This window comes from Mustelus asterias, chromosome 12 (genome assembly GCF_964213995.1).
Source record: "Mustelus asterias chromosome 12, sMusAst1.hap1.1, whole genome shotgun sequence".
NCBI lineage: Eukaryota > Metazoa > Chordata > Chondrichthyes > Carcharhiniformes > Triakidae > Mustelus > Mustelus asterias.
The window spans coordinates 4353878-4374036 of NC_135812.1; the positions used below are offsets into that span (position 1 = coordinate 4353878).

General features: G+C 42.4%; 2 protein-coding genes across 7 annotated transcripts in view; both read left to right on the top strand.

Moving 5' to 3' along the window:
* Nucleotides 1-20159, top strand: part of eral1 (Era-like 12S mitochondrial rRNA chaperone 1) — a 682619-nt gene that overhangs the window by 443764 nt on the left and 218696 nt on the right. The window lies entirely within an intron of this gene.
* bcas3 (BCAS3 microtubule associated cell migration factor) overlaps nucleotides 1-20159 on the top strand; it is a 915564-nt gene that overhangs the window by 147330 nt on the left and 748075 nt on the right. For all 5 annotated transcript variants that reach the window (XR_013499066.1, XM_078224612.1, XM_078224615.1 and 2 more), the window contains exons 8-9: nucleotides 5269-5370; nucleotides 18327-18403. Coding sequence is in view for 4 of the 5 variants with exons in the window: in XM_078224612.1 (XP_078080738.1) it covers nucleotides 5269-5370; nucleotides 18327-18403 (179 nt within the window). In the remaining variant the exon portion in view is untranslated. The remainder of the gene's footprint in view (nucleotides 1-5268; nucleotides 5371-18326; nucleotides 18404-20159) is intronic.

Genomic DNA, 20159 nt, shown 5'->3' on the forward strand with positions numbered 1-20159 from the left:
TTAGGCGGGATGCAGATTTGAGGTTACTATCAGACCAGTCGTGATCTTATTAAATGGCAGAGCAGGCTTGTGAGGCTGAATTGCCAACTCCTGCTCCTTGTTTGTATGTAATCTATCTTGTGAGCATATATTTTGTAGATTAGCCTCCATACTGGAGCCACCAAGCCAATGCTAAGTCTTTTGATTTGATTTGATTTGATTTATTATTGCCACATGTATTAACATAAGTGAAAAGTATTGTTTCTTGCGCGCTATACATACCGTTCATAAAGGAGGAAACGAGAGTGTGCAGAATGTAGTGTTACAGTCATAGCTAGGATGTAGAGAAAGATCAACTTAATGCAAGGTAGGGTCCATTCAAAAGTCTTGACAGCAGCAGGGAAGAAGCTGCTCTTGAATCGGTTGGTACGTGACCTCAGACTTCTGTATTATTTTCCTAAAGGAAGAAGGTGGAAGAGAGAATGTCCGGGTGCGTGGGGTCTTTAATAATGCTGGCTGCTTTGGGAAGTGTAGACAGAGTCAATGGATGGGAGGCTAGTTTGCGTGATGGATTGTGCTACATTCACAACCTTTTGTAGTTCCTGTGTCATTTAGACATGGCATCCCCATCCCACCCCTTCCAGCTGAAGGGCATCCTGGATAACCAGAGATGGATGTTCCTGTCATTCATACATGACTGCACACAAACTCAACCTCCAGATACACGGCACTTATAAGCAGTTGTAAATGTGTGCGTGCTAATTTCTGACTGGCTTAATTTTGGTGTGCTGGCCTTTTAATGAGCAAGCATCATGTGCTTCTGAATGGAAAAGGGCTTCATCCCACCACTGGGAAACCGATGTTTGGCCTCCTGTCAGATGAGGTTGCCCCGCCAGCCAAGCTTTCTGCTGCTGGCAAGCCTGGAAGATTCCAGCCTCAATGTCTGTTGAAATTAAAATACTCAAAGCACTCTGAATAGATGCAGTGAAAATCCAATTACCCTTGATGACACGTAACAGGAATTTAAAAGGGTAAAAGGGACAGAAGGTGCTAGGTTTTTGAAACAAAAACCTTCCTTGGGCCAGACCCCTAACCCCAAAAGAGATTTAATTATAATTATGCTTCGTACACCAGGCTGATGAGGAACTCAAACTTGAACAGAGAATTGCTGTTGCAGGCGTGCCAGCTGTAGCAGTTGAAAGATCAGCATGAGTAAGAACGTGTGTTTATTTTTTTCACTGAACAACATCGTAATAAAATGCTTGTAGCGTTTCATTTGCCCGGAGATGTTATAAAGCCAGTCTTTATGTCGAAAATGATTTTATTTAATGAATGCGCTGAAACCACCGGTTGCGTTTTCAAAGTCTCTGACAGCATTCCAGAAATTTAATAGCTCCAAAGGTGGACGAACATTTGTAAAATACTGCAGATGCTGGGAATGTGAAATAAAAACAGAAAATGCTAGAAAGAGTCAGGAGATCTGACAACATCCATGGAGAGAGAAATAGTGTTAACCTTTCAAGTCTGTATGAAATAGTGTTAACCTTTCAAGTCTGTATGAAATAGTGTTAACCTTTCAAGTCAGTCTTCAGCTGAACCATTAATTCTGTTTCTCTCTCCACTGGTCCTGCCACCAGTGCTGATTCTTTCCAGCATTTTCTGCTTTTATTTGCATGACTCTACCTTGCACGTTGCAAAACTCTTAAAATGGAGTCAGCCTTTCCTGGAAGAACTATCAAAAGACAATCACCTTTGAGTAATGTGAATGACCACATCTCCTGATCCATTCAGTGTACATATTACAGTGAAGGAAGTGCTGGAAGTCTTAAAGCGCATCAAGGTAGATAAATCTGCAGGACCTGATGAAGTGTATCCCAGGACATTGTGGGAGGCTAGGGAGGAAATTGCGGGTCCCCTAGCCGAGATATTTGAATCATCGATAGTCACGGGTGAGGTGCCTGAAGACTGGAGAGTGTTAAATGTTGTGCCTTTGTTTAAAAAGGGCTGCAGGGAAAAGCCCGGGAACTACAGGCCAGTGAGCCTCACATCTGTGGTGGGTAAATTGTTGGAAGGTATTTTGACAGGATCTACAGTCGTTTAGAGACGCAAGTACTGATTAGGGACAGTCAGCATGGCTTTGTGAGTGGAAAATCATGTTTTACAAATTTGATTGAGTTTTTTGAAGGGGTAACCAAGAAGGTAGATGAGGGCAGTGCAGTTGATGTTGTCTACATGGACCTTAGCAAGGCCTTCGACAAGGTACCGCATGGTAGGTTGTTGCATAAGGTTAACTCTCACGAGATCCAGGGTGAGGTATCTAAATGGATACAAAATTGGTTTCTTGACCTAAGCCAGAGGGTGGTTGTTGAGAATTGTTTTTCAAACTGGAGGCCTGTGACCAGCGGTGTGCCTCAGGGATTAGTGCTGGGTCCACTGTTATTTGTCATTTATATTAATGATTTGGATGAGAATATCAGAGGCATGGTTAGTAAATTTGCAGATCACAGTAAGATTGGTGGCATAGTGGACATTGAAGAAAGTTATCTCCAATTGCAACAGGATCTTGATCAATTGGGCCAGTGTGCTGACGAATGGCAGATGGAGTTTAATTTAAACAAATACGAGGTGATGCATTTTGGTAGATAGAACCAGGGCAGGACTTACTCAGTTAATGGTAGGGTGTTGGGGAGAGTTACAGAACAAAGAGATGTAGGGGTACATGTTCATAGCTGCTTGAAAGTGGAGTCACAGGTGGACAGAGTGGTGAAGAAGGCATTCGGCATGCTTAGTTTCATCGGTCAGAACATTGAATACAGGAGTTGGAACGTCTTGTTGAAGTTGTACAAGACATTGGTACGGCCACACTTGGAATACTGTGTGCAATTCTGGTCACCCTATTATAGAAAGGATATTATTAAACTAGAAAGAGTGCAGAAAAGATTTACTCGGATGCTACCAGGACTTGATGGATTGAGTTATAAGGAGAGGCTGGATAGATTGGGACTTTCTTCTCTGGAGCGCGGGAGGCTGAGGGGTGATCTTATAGAGGTCAATAAAATAATGAGGGGCACAGATCAGCTGGATAGTCAATATCTTTTCCCAAAGGTAGGGGAATCTAAAACTAGAGGGCATAGGCTTAAGGTGAGAGGGAAGAGATACAATAGTTTCCAGAGGGGCAATTCTTTCACACACAGGGTGGCGAGTGTCTGGAACAAGCTGCCAGAGGTAGTAGTAGAGGCGGGTACAATTTTGTCTTTTAAAAAGCATTTAGATAGTTACATGGATACGATGGGTATAGAGGGATATGGGCCAAATGAGGTCAATTGGGATTAGCTTTGGGGTTTAAAAAAAAAAGGGCGGCATGAACAAGGTGAGCCGAAGGGCCTGTTTCCATGCTGTAAACCTCTATGACTCATTCATAAAACATCCAGATAACACGAGACATAATCACTTTGGACTACGAGCTCTAGCTGAGAAAGGAACTCGCCCAGCCTAAATCTAATAATTTCTACACCATGGACCTGGAATCACTTGCTATGACCATGTTTGGGTAGCTGGTTCGCCGATGACAGTGGATCATGTGATAAGCCAGGTAACCCATCACCCCCCCTTGTTTAAGATATTGCTTTTCTCCAGGCCACAAAACAGAAGGAGAGATGCCGAAAGAACAAAACTCTTGAACGGATACACACTCTCTCTCCACCCAGCCTGTAAACTCAAGCCCTGCCTATTGTTTGACCACCCATTCACTGCAGGCAGTGTTTAAAACACTGAGGAGGCGATGGGATAGTGGTATTATCGCAAGACTATTAATCCAGAAACTAATGTTCTGAGGACCCGGATTCTAATCCCGCCATGGTAGATGGTGCAGTTTGAATTCAATAAAAAAAATCTGGAATTACGAATCTACTGATGACCATGAAACCATTGTCGATTGTCGGAAAAACCCATCTGGTTCACGAATGTTCTTTAGGGAAGGAAATCTGCTGTCCTTAATCTTGTCTGGCCTATATGTGACTCCAGAGCCACAACAATGTGGTTGACTCTCAACTGCCCTCGGACAACTAAGGATGGACCAGCCTGTGATGCCCATGTCCTATGGATGAATAAAAAAAGAATCAACGCAGATATGTTAAGTAAAGTAAATATTATGCGCTTTTCTTTTTAAAATCTTACAAGGAAACTTGTCAATGTGTGTATTTTACAGTCACAGCGCATAAACTGTTAAACAAGCACTGAATCAACAAGCATATCCTTTGCAATAGACAGTTGCAGTCAAAAGCGGGCTCATAATATAGGTTTGATAACCTATATAGGTTTGATAACCCAGGGCAGCACGGTAGCACAGTGGTTAGCACTGCTGCTTCACAGCTCCAGGGTCCCGGGTTCGATTCCCGGCTTGGGTCACTGTCTGTGTGGAGTTTGCACGTTCTCCCCGTGTCTGCGTGGGTTTCCTCCGGGTGCTCCGGTTTCCTCCCACAGTCCAAAGATGTGCGGGTTAGGTTGATTGGCCAGGTTAAAAATTGTCCCTTAGAGTCCTGAGATGCATAGGTTAGAGGGATTAGCGGGTAAATGTGTGGGGGTAGGGCCTGGGTGGGATTGTGGTCGGTGCAGACTCGATGGGCCGAATGGCCTCCTTCTGCACTGTAGGGTTTCTAGGATTTCTATAATAAAGCTGAGGGTAATTTAGTCTCTGCTTTTTTGATTTCTGTTGATTTATTTATTATTGTCATATGTATTAACGTACAGTGAAAAGTATTGTTTCTTGCGTGCTATACAAACAAAGCATACTGTTCATTGAGAACGAAACGAGAGAGTGCAGAATGTAGTGTTACAGCCATAGCTAGGGTGTAGAGAAAGATCAACTTAATGCAAAGTAAGTCCATTCAAAAGTCTGACAGCAGCAGGGAAGGAGCTGTTCTTGAGTCGGTTGGTACGTGACCACAGACCTTTGTATCTTTTTCCCAACGGAAGAAGGTGGAAGAGAGAATGTCCGGGGTGCGTGGGGTCCTTAATTATAATGGCTGCTTTGCCGAGGCAGCGGGAAGTGTAGACAGAGTCAATGGATGGGAGGCTGGTTTGCGTGATGGATTGGGCTGCATTCACGACCTTTTACAGTCTTGGGCAGAGCAGGAGCCATACCAAGCTGTGATACAACCAGAAAGAATGCTTTCTATGGTGCATCTGTAAAAGTTGGTGAGACTTGCTGCTGACATGCCAAATTTCCTTAGTCTTTAAACCAGTTCAGCGTGTTTATGTGTTACTTCCTTTGTTTCTCTTTGTCACCAGCCCACCCTACTGCTGTGTGGATCTCTACTCCCTTCGAAGTGGCGAAATGGTCAAGTCCATCCAGTTCAAAACTCCCATCTATGAGCTGCATTGCAACAAAAGGTAAGGAGAGATCTGAAACGTGCTATGAGATGTTATGAGTAAGAAATCTTTTCATTCTTCTTTGGCATTCAGGCTAAACCTTAAGAGATGATACAGCTAATGACTTTATAATGGCACGTTTTTCCCTTTCTTAAACCATTTTTCAATGGTTTTCAAAATATTTATCTGCGGTTTTTCTGTTTTAAACATAATGTCATTAAAAATGTTAATACTAGGATGTGTTTTGGTGGGGCCCATAAATGTCAGTGGGGCTTTTGCATTTACATTATAAAACTGCAGCGTATATCTAAAGCATGATTCTATCACTGTTGCCTGTGGTTTGAAATATAAGCTGCTTGATTTAACTTTTCCATGAGCAGTTGCGACTGACCTTTTCTTGAACCTTCCGAATTGCTGATGGAATCTTTGGCCTAGAAGTTCAGTGATGCTGCATCTGTTTTTCAGGCACAAAATGGGCACCAAAGCATCCACAGTGGTAGTTAGGGCATTAGTGCTGATTATGCTCTGGAGTTACATCGCTTACCATATTGGTAAAGGCAAAACGAAGCGTCCAGCAAATATGCCTGAAGCAAGCGTTAGGCTCTTCACATATACAATTAGGTGCCCTGACATTTTGTTTCCAAATTGGGCTGTCTTGAACGGCACTGCTCTCTTGATTGCCCTTGTCCTCAGCCGTGACTGAGTTATTTGTACTCTTTGCCTCTGTCTCAGAAGGCCAAAGATTCAAGTCCAGCTCAAAAGACTTGAATTTAAAGATCTTGGCAGATATTTAAGTGCAGTACTGAGGGAGGGTTGCACTGTCTTTCAGATGAGTTGTTTAACCTCTACAAATCTTGTAAGGATAAAGAAGAAGGGGGTCCACTGCGATGCATGTACAAGCACAAACATCGAGAGTAATTAGAGAGGTACAGGGAGACCTAGCGGCAGGGCAAAAGCACGAAACATTTCTTTCACTGCTAAAGTAGCAAAAGAGATCAGTCACTAAAGAGGTGAGAACCTTAAAAGGTGGAAATCAGAGGGCTTGAAAGCACACGAGTATGAACTATTCAGAATGGTTGTCATCTATTCATAAGGGAACATGTGAACTCATGCCCTATCTAAAATACGTATGGCATGAAACATGAGATTGAAGTCAAGCTGAAAGTACTCAAAGCAAGTAAACTCGCGAAACATGGGATTTATCCCGGACTAACTAGTGGGATTTGCGAAACATTTTGAAAGATTATCATGAGGGTTGATAGAGATGGGGCTGTTCTGGTGGAATAGTAAACAGGTAAATGTACTCAGAAGGTTCAAATTTTAGAAAAGTAAAAAAAAAATCAGAGACACATTTTTGCGTAAATGGTGTTGAAATGGCCAGTGAAGAAGTTGAGGGGGGGGGGGATGTCTAGGAATCTGAATAATCTTTACAGCCAACCAATGTAGAGCAACCATGAATAACAGCAATAGAATGCTATTCCACATTGCTGAATCATCAGAGTGTGTGTGAGAAGAAAGTGATGAACAAAGAATAAGTTTCAGCAGTAATCCAGCAGAATTCTCTTTGTCCGTGGTATGTTAATTCGGCACTTCATTAAGTGTCTTTATAAAAACAGTTTTTCCCTACCATTTAAAGCTCCCTTTCCCCAATCCTAAATGAGTTAAAACTTGCTAAAGTTCATTTCCATAGATGGTGACAGTTCTCCTCCATACTTTGTTCGTGTCCATTCTTCATGTGTTAGCCAAGTTAATGAATGTTGGCAGGCTATTCCCCCACATGGAAATTACTGCTGAGCCAGGTAGTTTCTACATCCAACACCTCCACATGCACATTTTCCAACAGTTCAACATGCTGTTGAAAACAAAAGTGTATATTTTTAACAATCCCTTGATTTAATCTGGGAACAAAAGGTCGATGACTGTGTATCACATCATTTCCATATTTTTAAGATGTTAAGGAACTTTTTTTGAAATCATGTCAGTTTAGGCTTATATAAAGAACATAGCCTTTAAACTGCTTCTACCACTTGGTGTCACTAAAACTATGTTCTTTTCCACATTGTGTTGCCAAGCCACAATTCCCATATTTAATAGAATGAAAGGCAATGTGAAGTGTAACATTTACAGACTTAGCCCTGGAATTCTGATACTGCAGCCTAGCAGAGCAGATTGTGCCGATTCACTGCTCACGTAGGGTCAGCCGACAAGCTGTGCAGGTTGGAAATTTTGCAAAAAGGTAATTCAGGGGTTTGATTTCCAGGATAGTGAGAAAGTGACATAGGTCACTGGTGCTTCAGTTCCAAAGTTACATCTCTCACATCAGACTTCCTGACCTAACCGATCTCATCCTCTTTGAAGAACAAGCTTTATTAACCGTTTCTATACAATAGTTAATGGATCTCTTTATCCATGGTTATTACCCGGAGTTATACTTTAAATATCCATGGCTGGCATAATTTCTGTCATGTGTTCCCTTGCACGGGGCACTTTTCCAACCAGAAGACAAGTTATGCATTACTGTCATAACAATTCAAAGCTACCTGTGTACATTAGGAAACCTGTTACCCCACGTGTTGTGATGTCCATATTGGTTGGTAACAGTTTAAAAGAAATTCAAACTCCCAGTTATTAACTGAAGGAACATTGCCGCAAAACTTCATATTTTAAACAAAAATCTTTACTGCATAAGAGTTAAACAAAACAAACACTATTAAAGTAACACTATATTTTGTAATTGTGGTGAACCATAGATGGTTACCACTATGGGTACTGAACCATAGATGGTTATCACTATGGGTACTTGTACATATGTTACTCTTGTTACTGTTGAGGTTAGGGTTGGGGTGTTCCACCTGTTGGTATTGTTCTGTGGTACATTCCGGTTGGCTCCGCCTTCCTATAGGAGTATAAAGGTCACTGCACTTCCTAGTGACCCTTTAGTCTGGGATTGTATTGTTACGCAGTATGCTCCATTCTTGTTGCTAATAAAAGCCTTTATTTCCCGGGTACGATCCAGCCTCCCGAGTGAATTAATCGCGCATCAGTAATTACCTTAGTTTTAAATCCCATTCTACTTTTTACTTCCAACCGAAAGTTCCCTTGTACATTTCAAATTCTTGAGAGTTCATTCATGTCTCCTGGAACCAAATCAAGATGTGCCACAGCTTTCTGTAATTCACTTTAATTCTCCTCATTTTTCCAGCTATTCTCTGAGGTATGAGATTTCTTGGGATCCTTCCAATGAAATTCGCTAAGGTGACCATTTAGCTCTCTTTCTAGACCTCACAAATATGGGCTCCTTAGCTGAAGCAAGGGCCTCTTATTCCAATGCAGTGATTAAAAATAAGAAACACCCTTGATTCCTGGATCTCTGCTCTTGGTTCCACAGTTGCTTTTCAGCTCTTGGCAGATGGTCTAACTGCTTATTTCAAAGTTGCCCCTAAATCGACTGCCTGATTCTGTGAGAAAACACACAGATAAAAACCCATAACAAATGAGTACCCTCTTTCTAACCTATTTCCATTGCAATGTGGCATATCTGGGATGTTCCCAACAGAAATGCAAGTTAGCTGTCTTTTATCTTCAAAAAAATCTTTTGATTTTGTGAACCACAGGAATAATTTATCTCCCCTTTGGCGATAACAGCCATCTTTTGGTTCCATTGAGAGACCCATTATTTACAAGCTGCCTTTGGAACTCTTTGATCTGGGAATTACATGAATAACTTGAACTCCTTATGGAGATAACTGTAAACATCCCTTCAGAGCGGGGTCCACATTGTTTAGGGTTTTCCCACTTCTAACCCTGACCGTACTAACATAAGCGCAGGCCATCTTTTAGTTTGCATTTAGTTTAGATTTGTTTGGCAGATTCTCAACCAGGTGTTTCCATTTACCTTGTGTTTAAAAAATTTAATTTCCCAAAAACTAAACCATGTGAATTATATAATTAAAATCACAACACAAGGATGTTTGATTGCTAATCCTTAACTCCCCAAGATATCAAATTTGCATCTCTTCAGATGTCCAACTACCTCCGTGCCCGATCCCTTGAAAGGGATTCTCGTCAGCATCCACATTCCATAATCACAATTTATCCAGACCTGTAACTGCATCCAATCTGTCACAAAGTCCTGCTCATCTATCACTGCGACCTTCATAGACTTCCACTAGCACTTAATTCTCCATTTCATTGATTTCAAAATTATCATCCACATTTATGAAACATTGGAACTTGCTCCATACAATCCCTGCAATGCCCTCCAATCCTACGTTCCAACTGTCACCCTCCATTCTTCTGAGTCTCAGTTACTATGGGAAGCATGCTGCTGGCACACAGTGCAAATTGTGGTGTGATGGGTACCACTCTTACATCTGAGTTGGAAGGTGGTAAATTCACGTCTTACCCCAGAAACTTTGGCACATAATCTAGGCTGACACACCAGTACAATTGTTGAAGTACTGTCCTGCACTGTCGTGGTACTATCTTTCAGCCCTGAGATGCTAAACGAGGGCCTCTTCTGCCATCTCAGATGGACATAAAACATATCTCATGGCATTATTCTAAAAGAGTTCCACTTTACCCCACGTCTAAACTGGAGTCCAGGTCAGGAGCACTTAAAAAATGAACCAGTTTCTCTTTGTGGAACCTTGCAGTGTACAAACCAGTTGCCATGTTAGCTGACATTACAGCAGTGAATGCACTTCAAAAGCCATTTTGGGATGTCCATAAGTTGTGATAGGCACTATATAATTGTGAACCTTTCTTGAATATCTTTCCTGTTAAACAGTTGAAGAAAGTAATTGTTGAGTATATATTAAGCACTTTATATGCTTTATGTTCATCCTGACTTCCGATGCTGTTCATATCCTTTGGAGCTCCCATTTCTTCTCTGATAATTACATACTGTGTTAGAAGGATGTCTTGCAGTTGTGTAAATTATCCGGCATGTGTCAATTTTCAGGTTTTTCTTTGCCTCTCCCTTTCTGCATATTCCATTATTCATCCATTTATTCCAACTGCCTTTCTCCGAGTAGAATATGAAAGGTTTGGTTTCTCTGGTTGACTTTGGATTGTTTGATCACCCATTTGGAATTTTTTTTGTTTGTTTGCACACCCTAATCCTGAATGTGTTTTATCTTCATCCACAATAGCATGCCTTTAATGAGATTCCATTTACCACAGGTAAAGATAAATTGAATATTTAAACTGTACCCGCAGTCAATTTGTTCAAATGCTCCTGAATTCTTTTGGAGTTTGTCTTTTTAAGACATTATACTTGGATACTCAACCTCATTGTATTTAGTTTCTTCAGATATTTGAAGTCGCATAACACCAGGTTAAAGTCCAACAGGTTTATTTGGAATCACAAGCTTTCGGAGAGCTGCTCCTTCCAAGATATTTGGGGCAGAGATTAAAATTTCTGATCCCTCATTTTCCAAAGCATTTGTTTTGAACTGTGGTACATTTAATTATGCTGTATGGAAGTAATTTTGTTTGAGCAATCACAGCGTTTCCAGGACTAAATGTGAATTACATTCAGTACTGGAAACTCTAATTACAGGATTATATTGCCCTTCACTTCAAAACAATCCATCACCTCTGAAATGTTTTCAGTAAAGTTCCTGCTCGAAATTTCTTATCTTCTCTCTCATTGTCCATCTCTGTCCATCTCTTTTATTTGAATTTTCATTCTTTTTGAGTTTTTAATTCAATTATCTTATCAAAGGAAAGTACAGCACAGGAACAGGCCCTTCAGCCCTCCAAGCCTATGCTGATCATGATGCCCTATCTAAACAAAAGAAAAACCTGCTGCCCTTACTCGGTCCATATCCCTCTATTCCTTCCCTCTCCATGTACCCATCCAGATGCCTCTTAAATGTTGCTAATGTGCCTGCTTCCACCACCTCCTCTGGCAACGCGTTCCAGGCACCCAGCACTCTCTGCGTGAAAAACTTCCCCTTAAGCTCTTTCATTTTCATTATTTTATCTATGTATAACCTTTCACTATTTGTTTTTATTCTACCTTCAACTCTTTTATGAATGTAGCGACCTCATTATACTGAGCCATAACCTAAGTTGGTGTGAGATGGGGAGAGTGAGTCTGGAGGCTAAATAATTCAGTTGATGACAGGGAGAATGGAAAGAACTTGCAATTCGTAACACCTTTCAGAAATTTAGGATGGCCCAAAGCCCTTCATACCCAATGAAAGACTTATGCATCTTCCTTCACTTGTAATGTAGGAAATGCAGCAGCCAGTTTGCACCCAGCAAGTTCTCACAAACAGCAATGCGATAATCTGTTTAATGATGGATGAGGGAGAAATACTGGCCTAGTCACTGGGCCATGGGATTTGATACGTCCATCCAAGAGGCTAGACAGGACAAGACTCACTCTAACCATCACACACCAATTTGGATTCTGGCTGCCACTGTGTACTCTGAGGTAGAATTCAGGGAAGTAACAACATTAACAGGAGAACCAGGTAGCCAAGAATGAAGGAGAGATAATGAGTGAAAGAGATGGAGGGACACAGATGTTTTTGAAACCAAAAAGGAAAAGAGAAGGATCAAGAAAGTTGGAAACAAATAGATGAAATAATTAGGTTTATGTTAGGGGTAGAGATGACCAATTGGAGAAAGTTAAGGAAATCACTCGGCATGTGCAGATAGTTGACCTAGAAAGTGCAGTTAGTGTACTGGCCAAAACTAAATTACTATCTGGACCAGCATCTATGGCATTAGAAACATGCTTTGAGGACCAATTGGCATTGAAATTAGCACAGAAATTTCTGGAAGCAATTCAATATTCTCCATGATGGTAACAGGGAAAAATTAGATCAGAAATAAAAGAAAGGAGCAGAGAATAGCTGACTATTACTTGGAATGTGTGCCGTAGCTGATTCTTGCTTTCTCACACTCCTCTAAATCACATGGCTCCACTGATCATTTTTACAGGCAGTTTCCTTTACAAAAATACCCATTGTTGTAGAACTCTACATACACATGATCCCCTGACTAGGAGGAGGATAGAGGCTGGGTATTACATGATGGCTGACTTACCCACGACCTTTCAGAGCTTCTCCAGTATCAATAAGGCTTATGTCAGGAGTGTGATGGGATATTCACCACTTGCCTGGATAGCAATTTTGCACAGAAAGTTCAACATTATTCCAAATAGATTATTTCCTAGGCTGGGCTATCAAACCACACGACCCTTTATCTATTCCCTCGCCCACTGGCACATTGTGGGTTCATAGAACCATGAGTAGAGTTATTTGCAGCACAGAAGGAGCCATTCAGTCCATCAAGTCTATGCTGGCTTCAGTATATACTTTCTAAAGTATACATTGCTGTCTCTCACCAAGTCTCCTTTGACCTTGTGCTGCGATCTTTACCACAGAAGAGCGAGCACATTAATGTTTTGGTCCCACCTTCATCTTTAGAATTCACTCCCTGTTCCTCCCTCTGCTTCAGTAGAGCAATTTGTTCAGATTGTTGTGTGAATCCTGCAAAATGGAAGTCAAAGCAAATACTTGAGTCTTTAAAACATCAGTATCCATTTCAAGAGTCCAACTTGGCTGAATATGTGCTGTACAAATTAACTTGTTGTTTCATTTAATTTGTTTGTCTTTGACTTTGTGATGAAGTACTTTAACTTGGGAAACATTGTCATTTTTGTTTGTATAGTGAGTTTATTGCTGCATGTTTTTAATTTCACACACTGTGTTCTCGTGGACGTGTATTGACATTTCTTCATTGTTGCGGTGTCGAAATCCTGGAATTCTGTACCAAACGTCAGTAAGGGATCTAATGGCAAAAGACTGTAGCTGTTTAAAGCAAAGCACACCACTACCCTTGTCCCAAAACTTAGGGATAGGCTGCAAACCTCAGCATAGTCCACATTTCCAGAACAAATTTAAAAAAGGGTGTCAAATGGAATATCAAGCCATTGAGACGAATGAAATGGATGAGAGTATGAGTATTCCATGGTAGAATTGGTGTTGACATGATGTCAGTCATCTACAAGTTCTAGTGCTCTTCTGGTGAGGCCGAAAGGAAACTAATCAGCTTCCTGTTTGCTGAAAAGAGAAACATGTTGCCAAAGTTTTCAATCTTGCACTCATCAGGATAAATGCAAGAACATTGTTTGCCTCGTCAAACTGAATTGATTTGCCAGCCAATCAGCATCTTGTAGTATAACTTGTTCATAGAATCATAGAATCCCTACAGTACAGAAAGAGGCCATTCGGCCCATCGAGTCTGCACCGACCACAATCCCACCCAGGCCCTACCCCCATATCCCTACACATTTACCCACTAATCCCTCTAACCTACTCATCTCAGGATACTAAGGGCAATTTTAGCATGGCCAATCAACCTAACCTGCACATCTTTGGACTGTGGGAGGAAACCGGAGCACCCGGAGGAAACCCACGCAGACACGAGGAGAATGTGCAAACTCCACACAGACAGTGACCCAAGCCGGGAATCGAATCCAGGTCCCTGGAGCTGTGAAGCAGCAGTGCTAACCACTGTGCTACCGTGCCGCCCTTGTTATGATTATTTGAACTTGTTATGATTATTTGAAATTTGGTATTCTTACATTTGTCCTGACGGGACCGATTTTACCATCGCGTTGCGCCAGTTTTCGGGCATGAAAATTTGGTAAAGTCGGGTATGAGGCGAGTAGCACGATCCGTGCCCACCTCCGCGCCTGTTCCCCCTTTACCATGGCCCAAAAATGGCCGCGATCAGGACCGCGCCTGAAACGGGCATGACGGCCATTTAAATATATTTGCATGCATTTAAATTGACTTAATGGGCTGCACGCCCAACTTTACCAGCAGTTCCCCTTTACCACCGCGTTCGCCTGTTTGGAATCGGTGCGAAACGGACATACTCCATAAAAGTCCGTTTCGGGTGCTCCAGTAAGTGAGGAGGTAGGTGCCTAGCATCCGACGGCTGCCTGCTTGAGATTGTGTGTGGGCGGGAGGGGGTCGCTGCCACTCTGCCTGAGATCGGTGGGGGGCGGGGGAATAAGGGGATCAGTAATGTTGGGGGGGGGGGGGCAATGTCTGTGGGGGCCAGGATGAGGCCCGGGAGAGATGTGGCAGGGGAGCTGCATTCTATAATTTCTTTTCTGCGCATGCGCAGTTGGAGGTGCCGATCGGAGCTGCACGATTTTGGACGCGTTAAGTCCTGCCCATCGGCTTCTGCAGCACGATTCAGAATTGCTGATATTTTTTCAGGCAGTGTGTGTATGGGGGCGCCTGGGTCTAAAAGTCGGATCTGAAACACTCCCAGTTTCAAGTCCACCCAACACTTAGAATCAAAATGGTAAAATAGTGTAAGATGAAAAGCTTCGGCAACATGTCTCCATTTTCAGCACTATTCATATTCCATCCTCCTGTAATCCTTATTTCTTAAATATTTTCTCCCTGTCCAGCTGTGACAGACTGCGTCATCACTAATGTATTACTCATCTAAGTGGCTCATTTGAGATTGGGAAATATTTGTGTGCAGAATCCCAAAATGAATCTGTGTTCCTTCATGTTGGCAGAAAATAAGATTATGCCACCAGATGTCATGGGCAACACGGTGGCCCAGTGGATAGCACTGCTGCCGCAGGGTTCAATTCCGGCCTTGGATGACTGTCTGTGTGGAATTTGCACATTTACCCCCTGTCTGCGTGGGTTTCCTCCGGGTGCTCCGGTTTCCTCCCATAGTCCAAAGATGTGTGGGTTAGGTTGATTGGCCATGCTAAATTGCCCCTGAATGTCCAAAGATGTGTAGGTTAGGTGGATTAGCTATGGTAAAATGCATGGGGCTATGGAGATAGGGTGGGGGAGTGGGCCTGGGTAAGATGCTCTTCGGAGAGCCGGTGCAGACTTGATGGACCGAATGGCCTCCTTCTGCACTGTAGTGATTTTGTGATCGGCTGGATAGGTCAGTCACCTTACCCACACTAGCCAATAGTCCTTCAAGACCTGGCTGTTATAATTTCTCCTCCACTGGTTCCCAGCCTGTTGTCACATTTTTATTCAGATCCTTCATTATAATCACACTAAGTTTTCCATGTGGTTCTTTTTCATTGTTATGGGGAGAAAACAGATGGATTTGCATTATTATAGCACCTTTCACTATCTTAAAGTGACTCACAGGAAATGGAATATTTTTGAAGTGTAGTTGTGATGTAGGAAACGTGATGCCTATTTACACCCAGCAGGCTTACACAAACAACAATGTGACAATGAACAGATAATCTGTCTTTCTTGACGCTGCTTACAGGATCATTGTTGGCCAGGACACTGGGGCAAACATTTCTGCTGTTCTTTAAAATTGTGTATTGGGATTTTTTACATTCACTAGAATCATAGAATCCCTACAGTGAAGAAGGAGGCCATTTTGCCCATCAAGCCTGCACCGACCTGCTCTGTAACCCCACATATTTACTCTCCTAATCCCCCTGACACTAAGGGGCAATTTATCATGGCCAATCAACCTAACCTGCACATCTTTGCAATGTGGGAGGAAACCCACGCAGACACAAGGAGAATGTGCAAACTCCACACAGTCACCCAAGGCTGGAATTGAATCCGGTCCCTGGCACTGTGAGGCAGCAGTTCTAACTACTGCGCCACTATAGCACCGTGAGAAGGGAGGCGTAGTGAAAATGCTGTTTAATGCCTCATACAAAATGTGGTAAACCTACATGGCAGTCCCTCAATGGGAATCATTCCATCTCTCTTTTCATAGCTATTGATTTATAGCAGCACATTGCACACCCACTCCCCCACCCATTACAATCTTATTGCTGGTTTTAAATGTTGGTGTTGTTATGATCCCAGCTGATTTTGTAACTGGATGAGAAGATCCCAAAATGGAACCCAAGCTCAAAAGAATCACAGAATACTACAGTGCAGAAGAGGCCCTTTGGCCCATTGAGTCTGCACCGGTGCATAAAAGGTCCTGACCTGCCCACCTAATCCCACTTGCCAGCAGTTGGTTCATAGCTTTGAATGTTATGGGAGTATGTATGAGGACGGCCTCAACCGGGATCTTGGGTTCATGCCACAGTACGTGTAATCCCCACCATTTGGCCTGGGCTTGCAACATTATGGAGGGCAGCTATTTTTTAAACAATGTGAAGCATCCTGCCTCCACCACTCTCCCAGGCAGTGCATTCCAGACCGTCGCCACCCTCTGGGTAAAAACATTTTTCCTCAAATCGCCGCTAAACCTTCTACCCCCCCCCCTCACTTTTAATTTGTGTCCCCTCATAACTGATCCTTCAACTAAGGGGAACAGCTGCTCTCTATCCACCCTGTCCATGCCCCTCACGATCTTGAACACCCCAATCAGGTCGCCTCTCAGTCTTCTCTGCTCCAGAGAAAACAACCCAAGCCGATCCTACCTCTCTTTATCACTTAAGTGTTCCAACCCAGGCAGCATCCTGGTGAATTTCCTCTGCACTCCTTCCAGTGCGATCATGTCCTTCCTGTAATGTGGCGACCAGAAATGCACACAGTACTCCAGCTGTGACCTCACCAAAATTCTGTGCACCTCCATCATGACCTCTCTGGTTTTGAAATCTATATCCCGATTGATAAAGGCGAGTGTGCCACATATCTTTTACACCACACTATCAACCAGCCTTTCCACCTTCAGAGATCTATGGGCAAACACGCCAAGGTCCTTTTGTTCTTCAAAACTTTGGAGTGTCAGACCTTTCATAGGTGTATTTCCTTGTCACCGTAACTTCTTTTTATCAAATGTTGAGGAACAGAGTCACATTAATCACTAATTGGTTTTAACAACAAAGCAAAATATTTAATAAACATGAAAGAAATGGGTAATAATACAATACTCTTTTACTCCCTCCTTGGCTTAACAAATACATGCAGATTTTAAGATTAACACGGATGACACACTATAATTGAATCTCAATGGTCTTTTAAACACACAAAGTTCTCTTTGAAAGCACATCTGCTGTAGGCAGATACACACTCCTCTCTGAACCCAAGTGAGTTCTGTGGATTTCTCCTCAGAATCCCCCAGATGATTGTTATGTGAGAGCTTCCAAACTCCACTCCCAAAACAAGCACGCTTTAAAACCTTCTCTCATAATATAGCTTCCCATTAGCAGGATGCCTCCTGAACTTCACTCCATGTTTTCCAAAGGACGCTTTTGAACAGAGCTTCTGTTCCATTTCTACCAGTGAATCCACTCCAGGTTTTTCACCAATCCTTTTTAGGATTTCTTTGGCTTGACTTCCACTGTTACACTAATTCTAATATCCAGCTAATATACTCTTCCCAATTACTTTAAAATTTGTTTCCCAGACAGTAGTAAGACATTCTAAACTTTAGGATTACCTTAGAGATCTTTCTCTCGCATTCTCATCAATCAACTCCTTCTCAGCTTTGTCTGGGATGCCCATGAATAGTATCCTGTTCTATTTCCAGGATTCCAGAACGCTCGAACTTTAGTTCCTTTGGAGCTTGCTTTATCCCATTGTACAGCTTTTCTTCCAACAAAGCTGAGAGAGATGTTCCCTCTCTAGCTGCCTGCCACCAACTGCTCTGGCTTCCAGTTAAAACCAAGAATAAAGGAAAAGCTTTTTTTTTCTTACAAGAGCCTCTAGTTGCAAAGCATCAAAATGTATTTTTCACGCTGTAGCTCCCTGTAAGCACAATAGCATCACAAGTGGAATTTAACCAGCTCCCACATGTACAAGCACCTTTGTCCAGCATGAATCTAACATAAATATTAAATTAAACCCACCTAAAACTATATCTGATGCCTAATGTTTATCCATACAAATATAAATCACTTAAAACTACCTTTGGTTTCCTAACAATGTGATAAACATTGTGCTGCTCCCCACGTTCAATTTGAAATATTTACTTGCAGCAATGATAGGGAAAAATGGAGTAAAAATTATTTCCTGATTGTTCTTTTCTTTCGTTCTCAGGGTTTTGGTAGTTGTGTTACAGGAGAAGATTGCCACCTTCGACAGCTGTACCTTCACTAAAAAGTTCTTTGTCACAAGTATGTACCAAGGCTATATAAACTCTAAAAGTGTTTTTAAACGATGTTGCAATATTTGTAAATCTTGTTATGTGAAGTTCTGTTCTTTTGGAATTGGATTATGGCTGGGCAGACTGATTTGGTTTGGGATTATTAGTAGCCATCAACGAGAAGAAATGGTTCTATGGACCGCAGATGTGAACACATTATACGTGTTTAGGAAGGTTCTCAAAGCCATATGTCAATTATTCTTGTGATCGATGTAGGAAAGGATGGGGTGGAGACAGATTATTTTTTTTTGTTATTTGTTCTTTGATTGTGGGTACTATAAGGCCAGCATTTGTTGCCATGCCAATTGGTCTGAAGAAGGTGGCCCTTGAACCATTACACGCCTTGTAATGGTGCTACCACAATGGTGATAGGTAGGGAATCCCGGAATATTGATCCAACAACGATGCAGGGCTGTCGATGAATATCTAACTCAAGATAGCTTATAACAAAAGCCGAGAATGCTGGACAAACTCAGCAGATCTGGCATCTTCTGTAGAGTGGAAAACAGAATTAACGGCCAGAATTCTACCACCTCGTCCACCACGGAATCGGAGTGGGCAAGGGTCCAACAACAGAAATCTCCGTTGACCTCGGGTGGGAATTTCTGGTCTCGCCCGAGCGAGGCTGTAAAATCCTGCCCAACGTTTCAAGTCCGGATGATTCTTCTTCAGAACTAAAGAGGGGGAGAAATGTGTTCGATGATATACTGTATAAGAGGAGATGGAAAGGCTGGAACACAGTTGAAGGTCAGTGATTAGCATGAACTAGAAAAGATTGCAACAAAGATGTAGCAAAAGTTAAGAACAAGTGACAGATAGCCCGGTGGAGTGGAGGAGGGCGAACTTTTTGGGGCAAAAAATGTTTGGGATATATAAAAAATCGGTTAATATGGAGGAGAAAGGTTACATCTGAAGTTGTTATGCTCAGTGTTATTGCGTCTTGAAGGCTGTAATGTGTCTAATTGAAGATGAGGTGTTGTTCCTCCAGCCTGCGTTCGGCTTCACTGGAGCTTTGCAATAGGTCAAGGACAGACATGTGGGCATGAGAGCAAGATGCTGAGTTAAAATGGCAAGCAACAGGAAGGTTGGGGTCATGCTTGTGGGCTGAGTGAAGGTGTTCTGCAAAACAGTCACCCAGTATTTCATGCAATCTTCCAACATGCGTACGGGTATTAGGGACAGCTGCAATAGATCTTGTTCCTGGTGAAAACATCTGAAGTCTGGCTTGAATAGAACAAAGGTGTGAAAACGCTCCGCAACAACAGTAGACCATAAGACATAGGAGCGGAATTAGGCCACTCGGCCCATCAAATCTGCTCCGCCATTCAATCATGGCTGATATTTTTCTCATCCCATTCTCCTGCCTTTTCCCCATAACGCCTGATCCCCTTATTAATCAGGGACCTATCTATCTCTGTCTTAAAGACATTCAATGACCTGGCCTCCACAGCCTTCTGCGGCAAAGAGTTCCATAGATCCACAGACTCTCTGGCTGAAGAAATTCCTCCTCATCTCTGTTTTAAAGGATCGTCCCTTTAGTCTGAGCTTGTGCCCTCTGGTTCTAGTTTTTCCTACTAGTGGAAACATCCTTTCCACGTCCACTGCATCCAAGCCTCGCAGTATCCTGTAAGTTTCAATAAGATCCCCCCTCATCCTTCTAAACTCCAACGAGTACAGACCCAGAGTCCTCAACCGTTCCTCATACGACAAGCTCTTCTTTCCAGGGA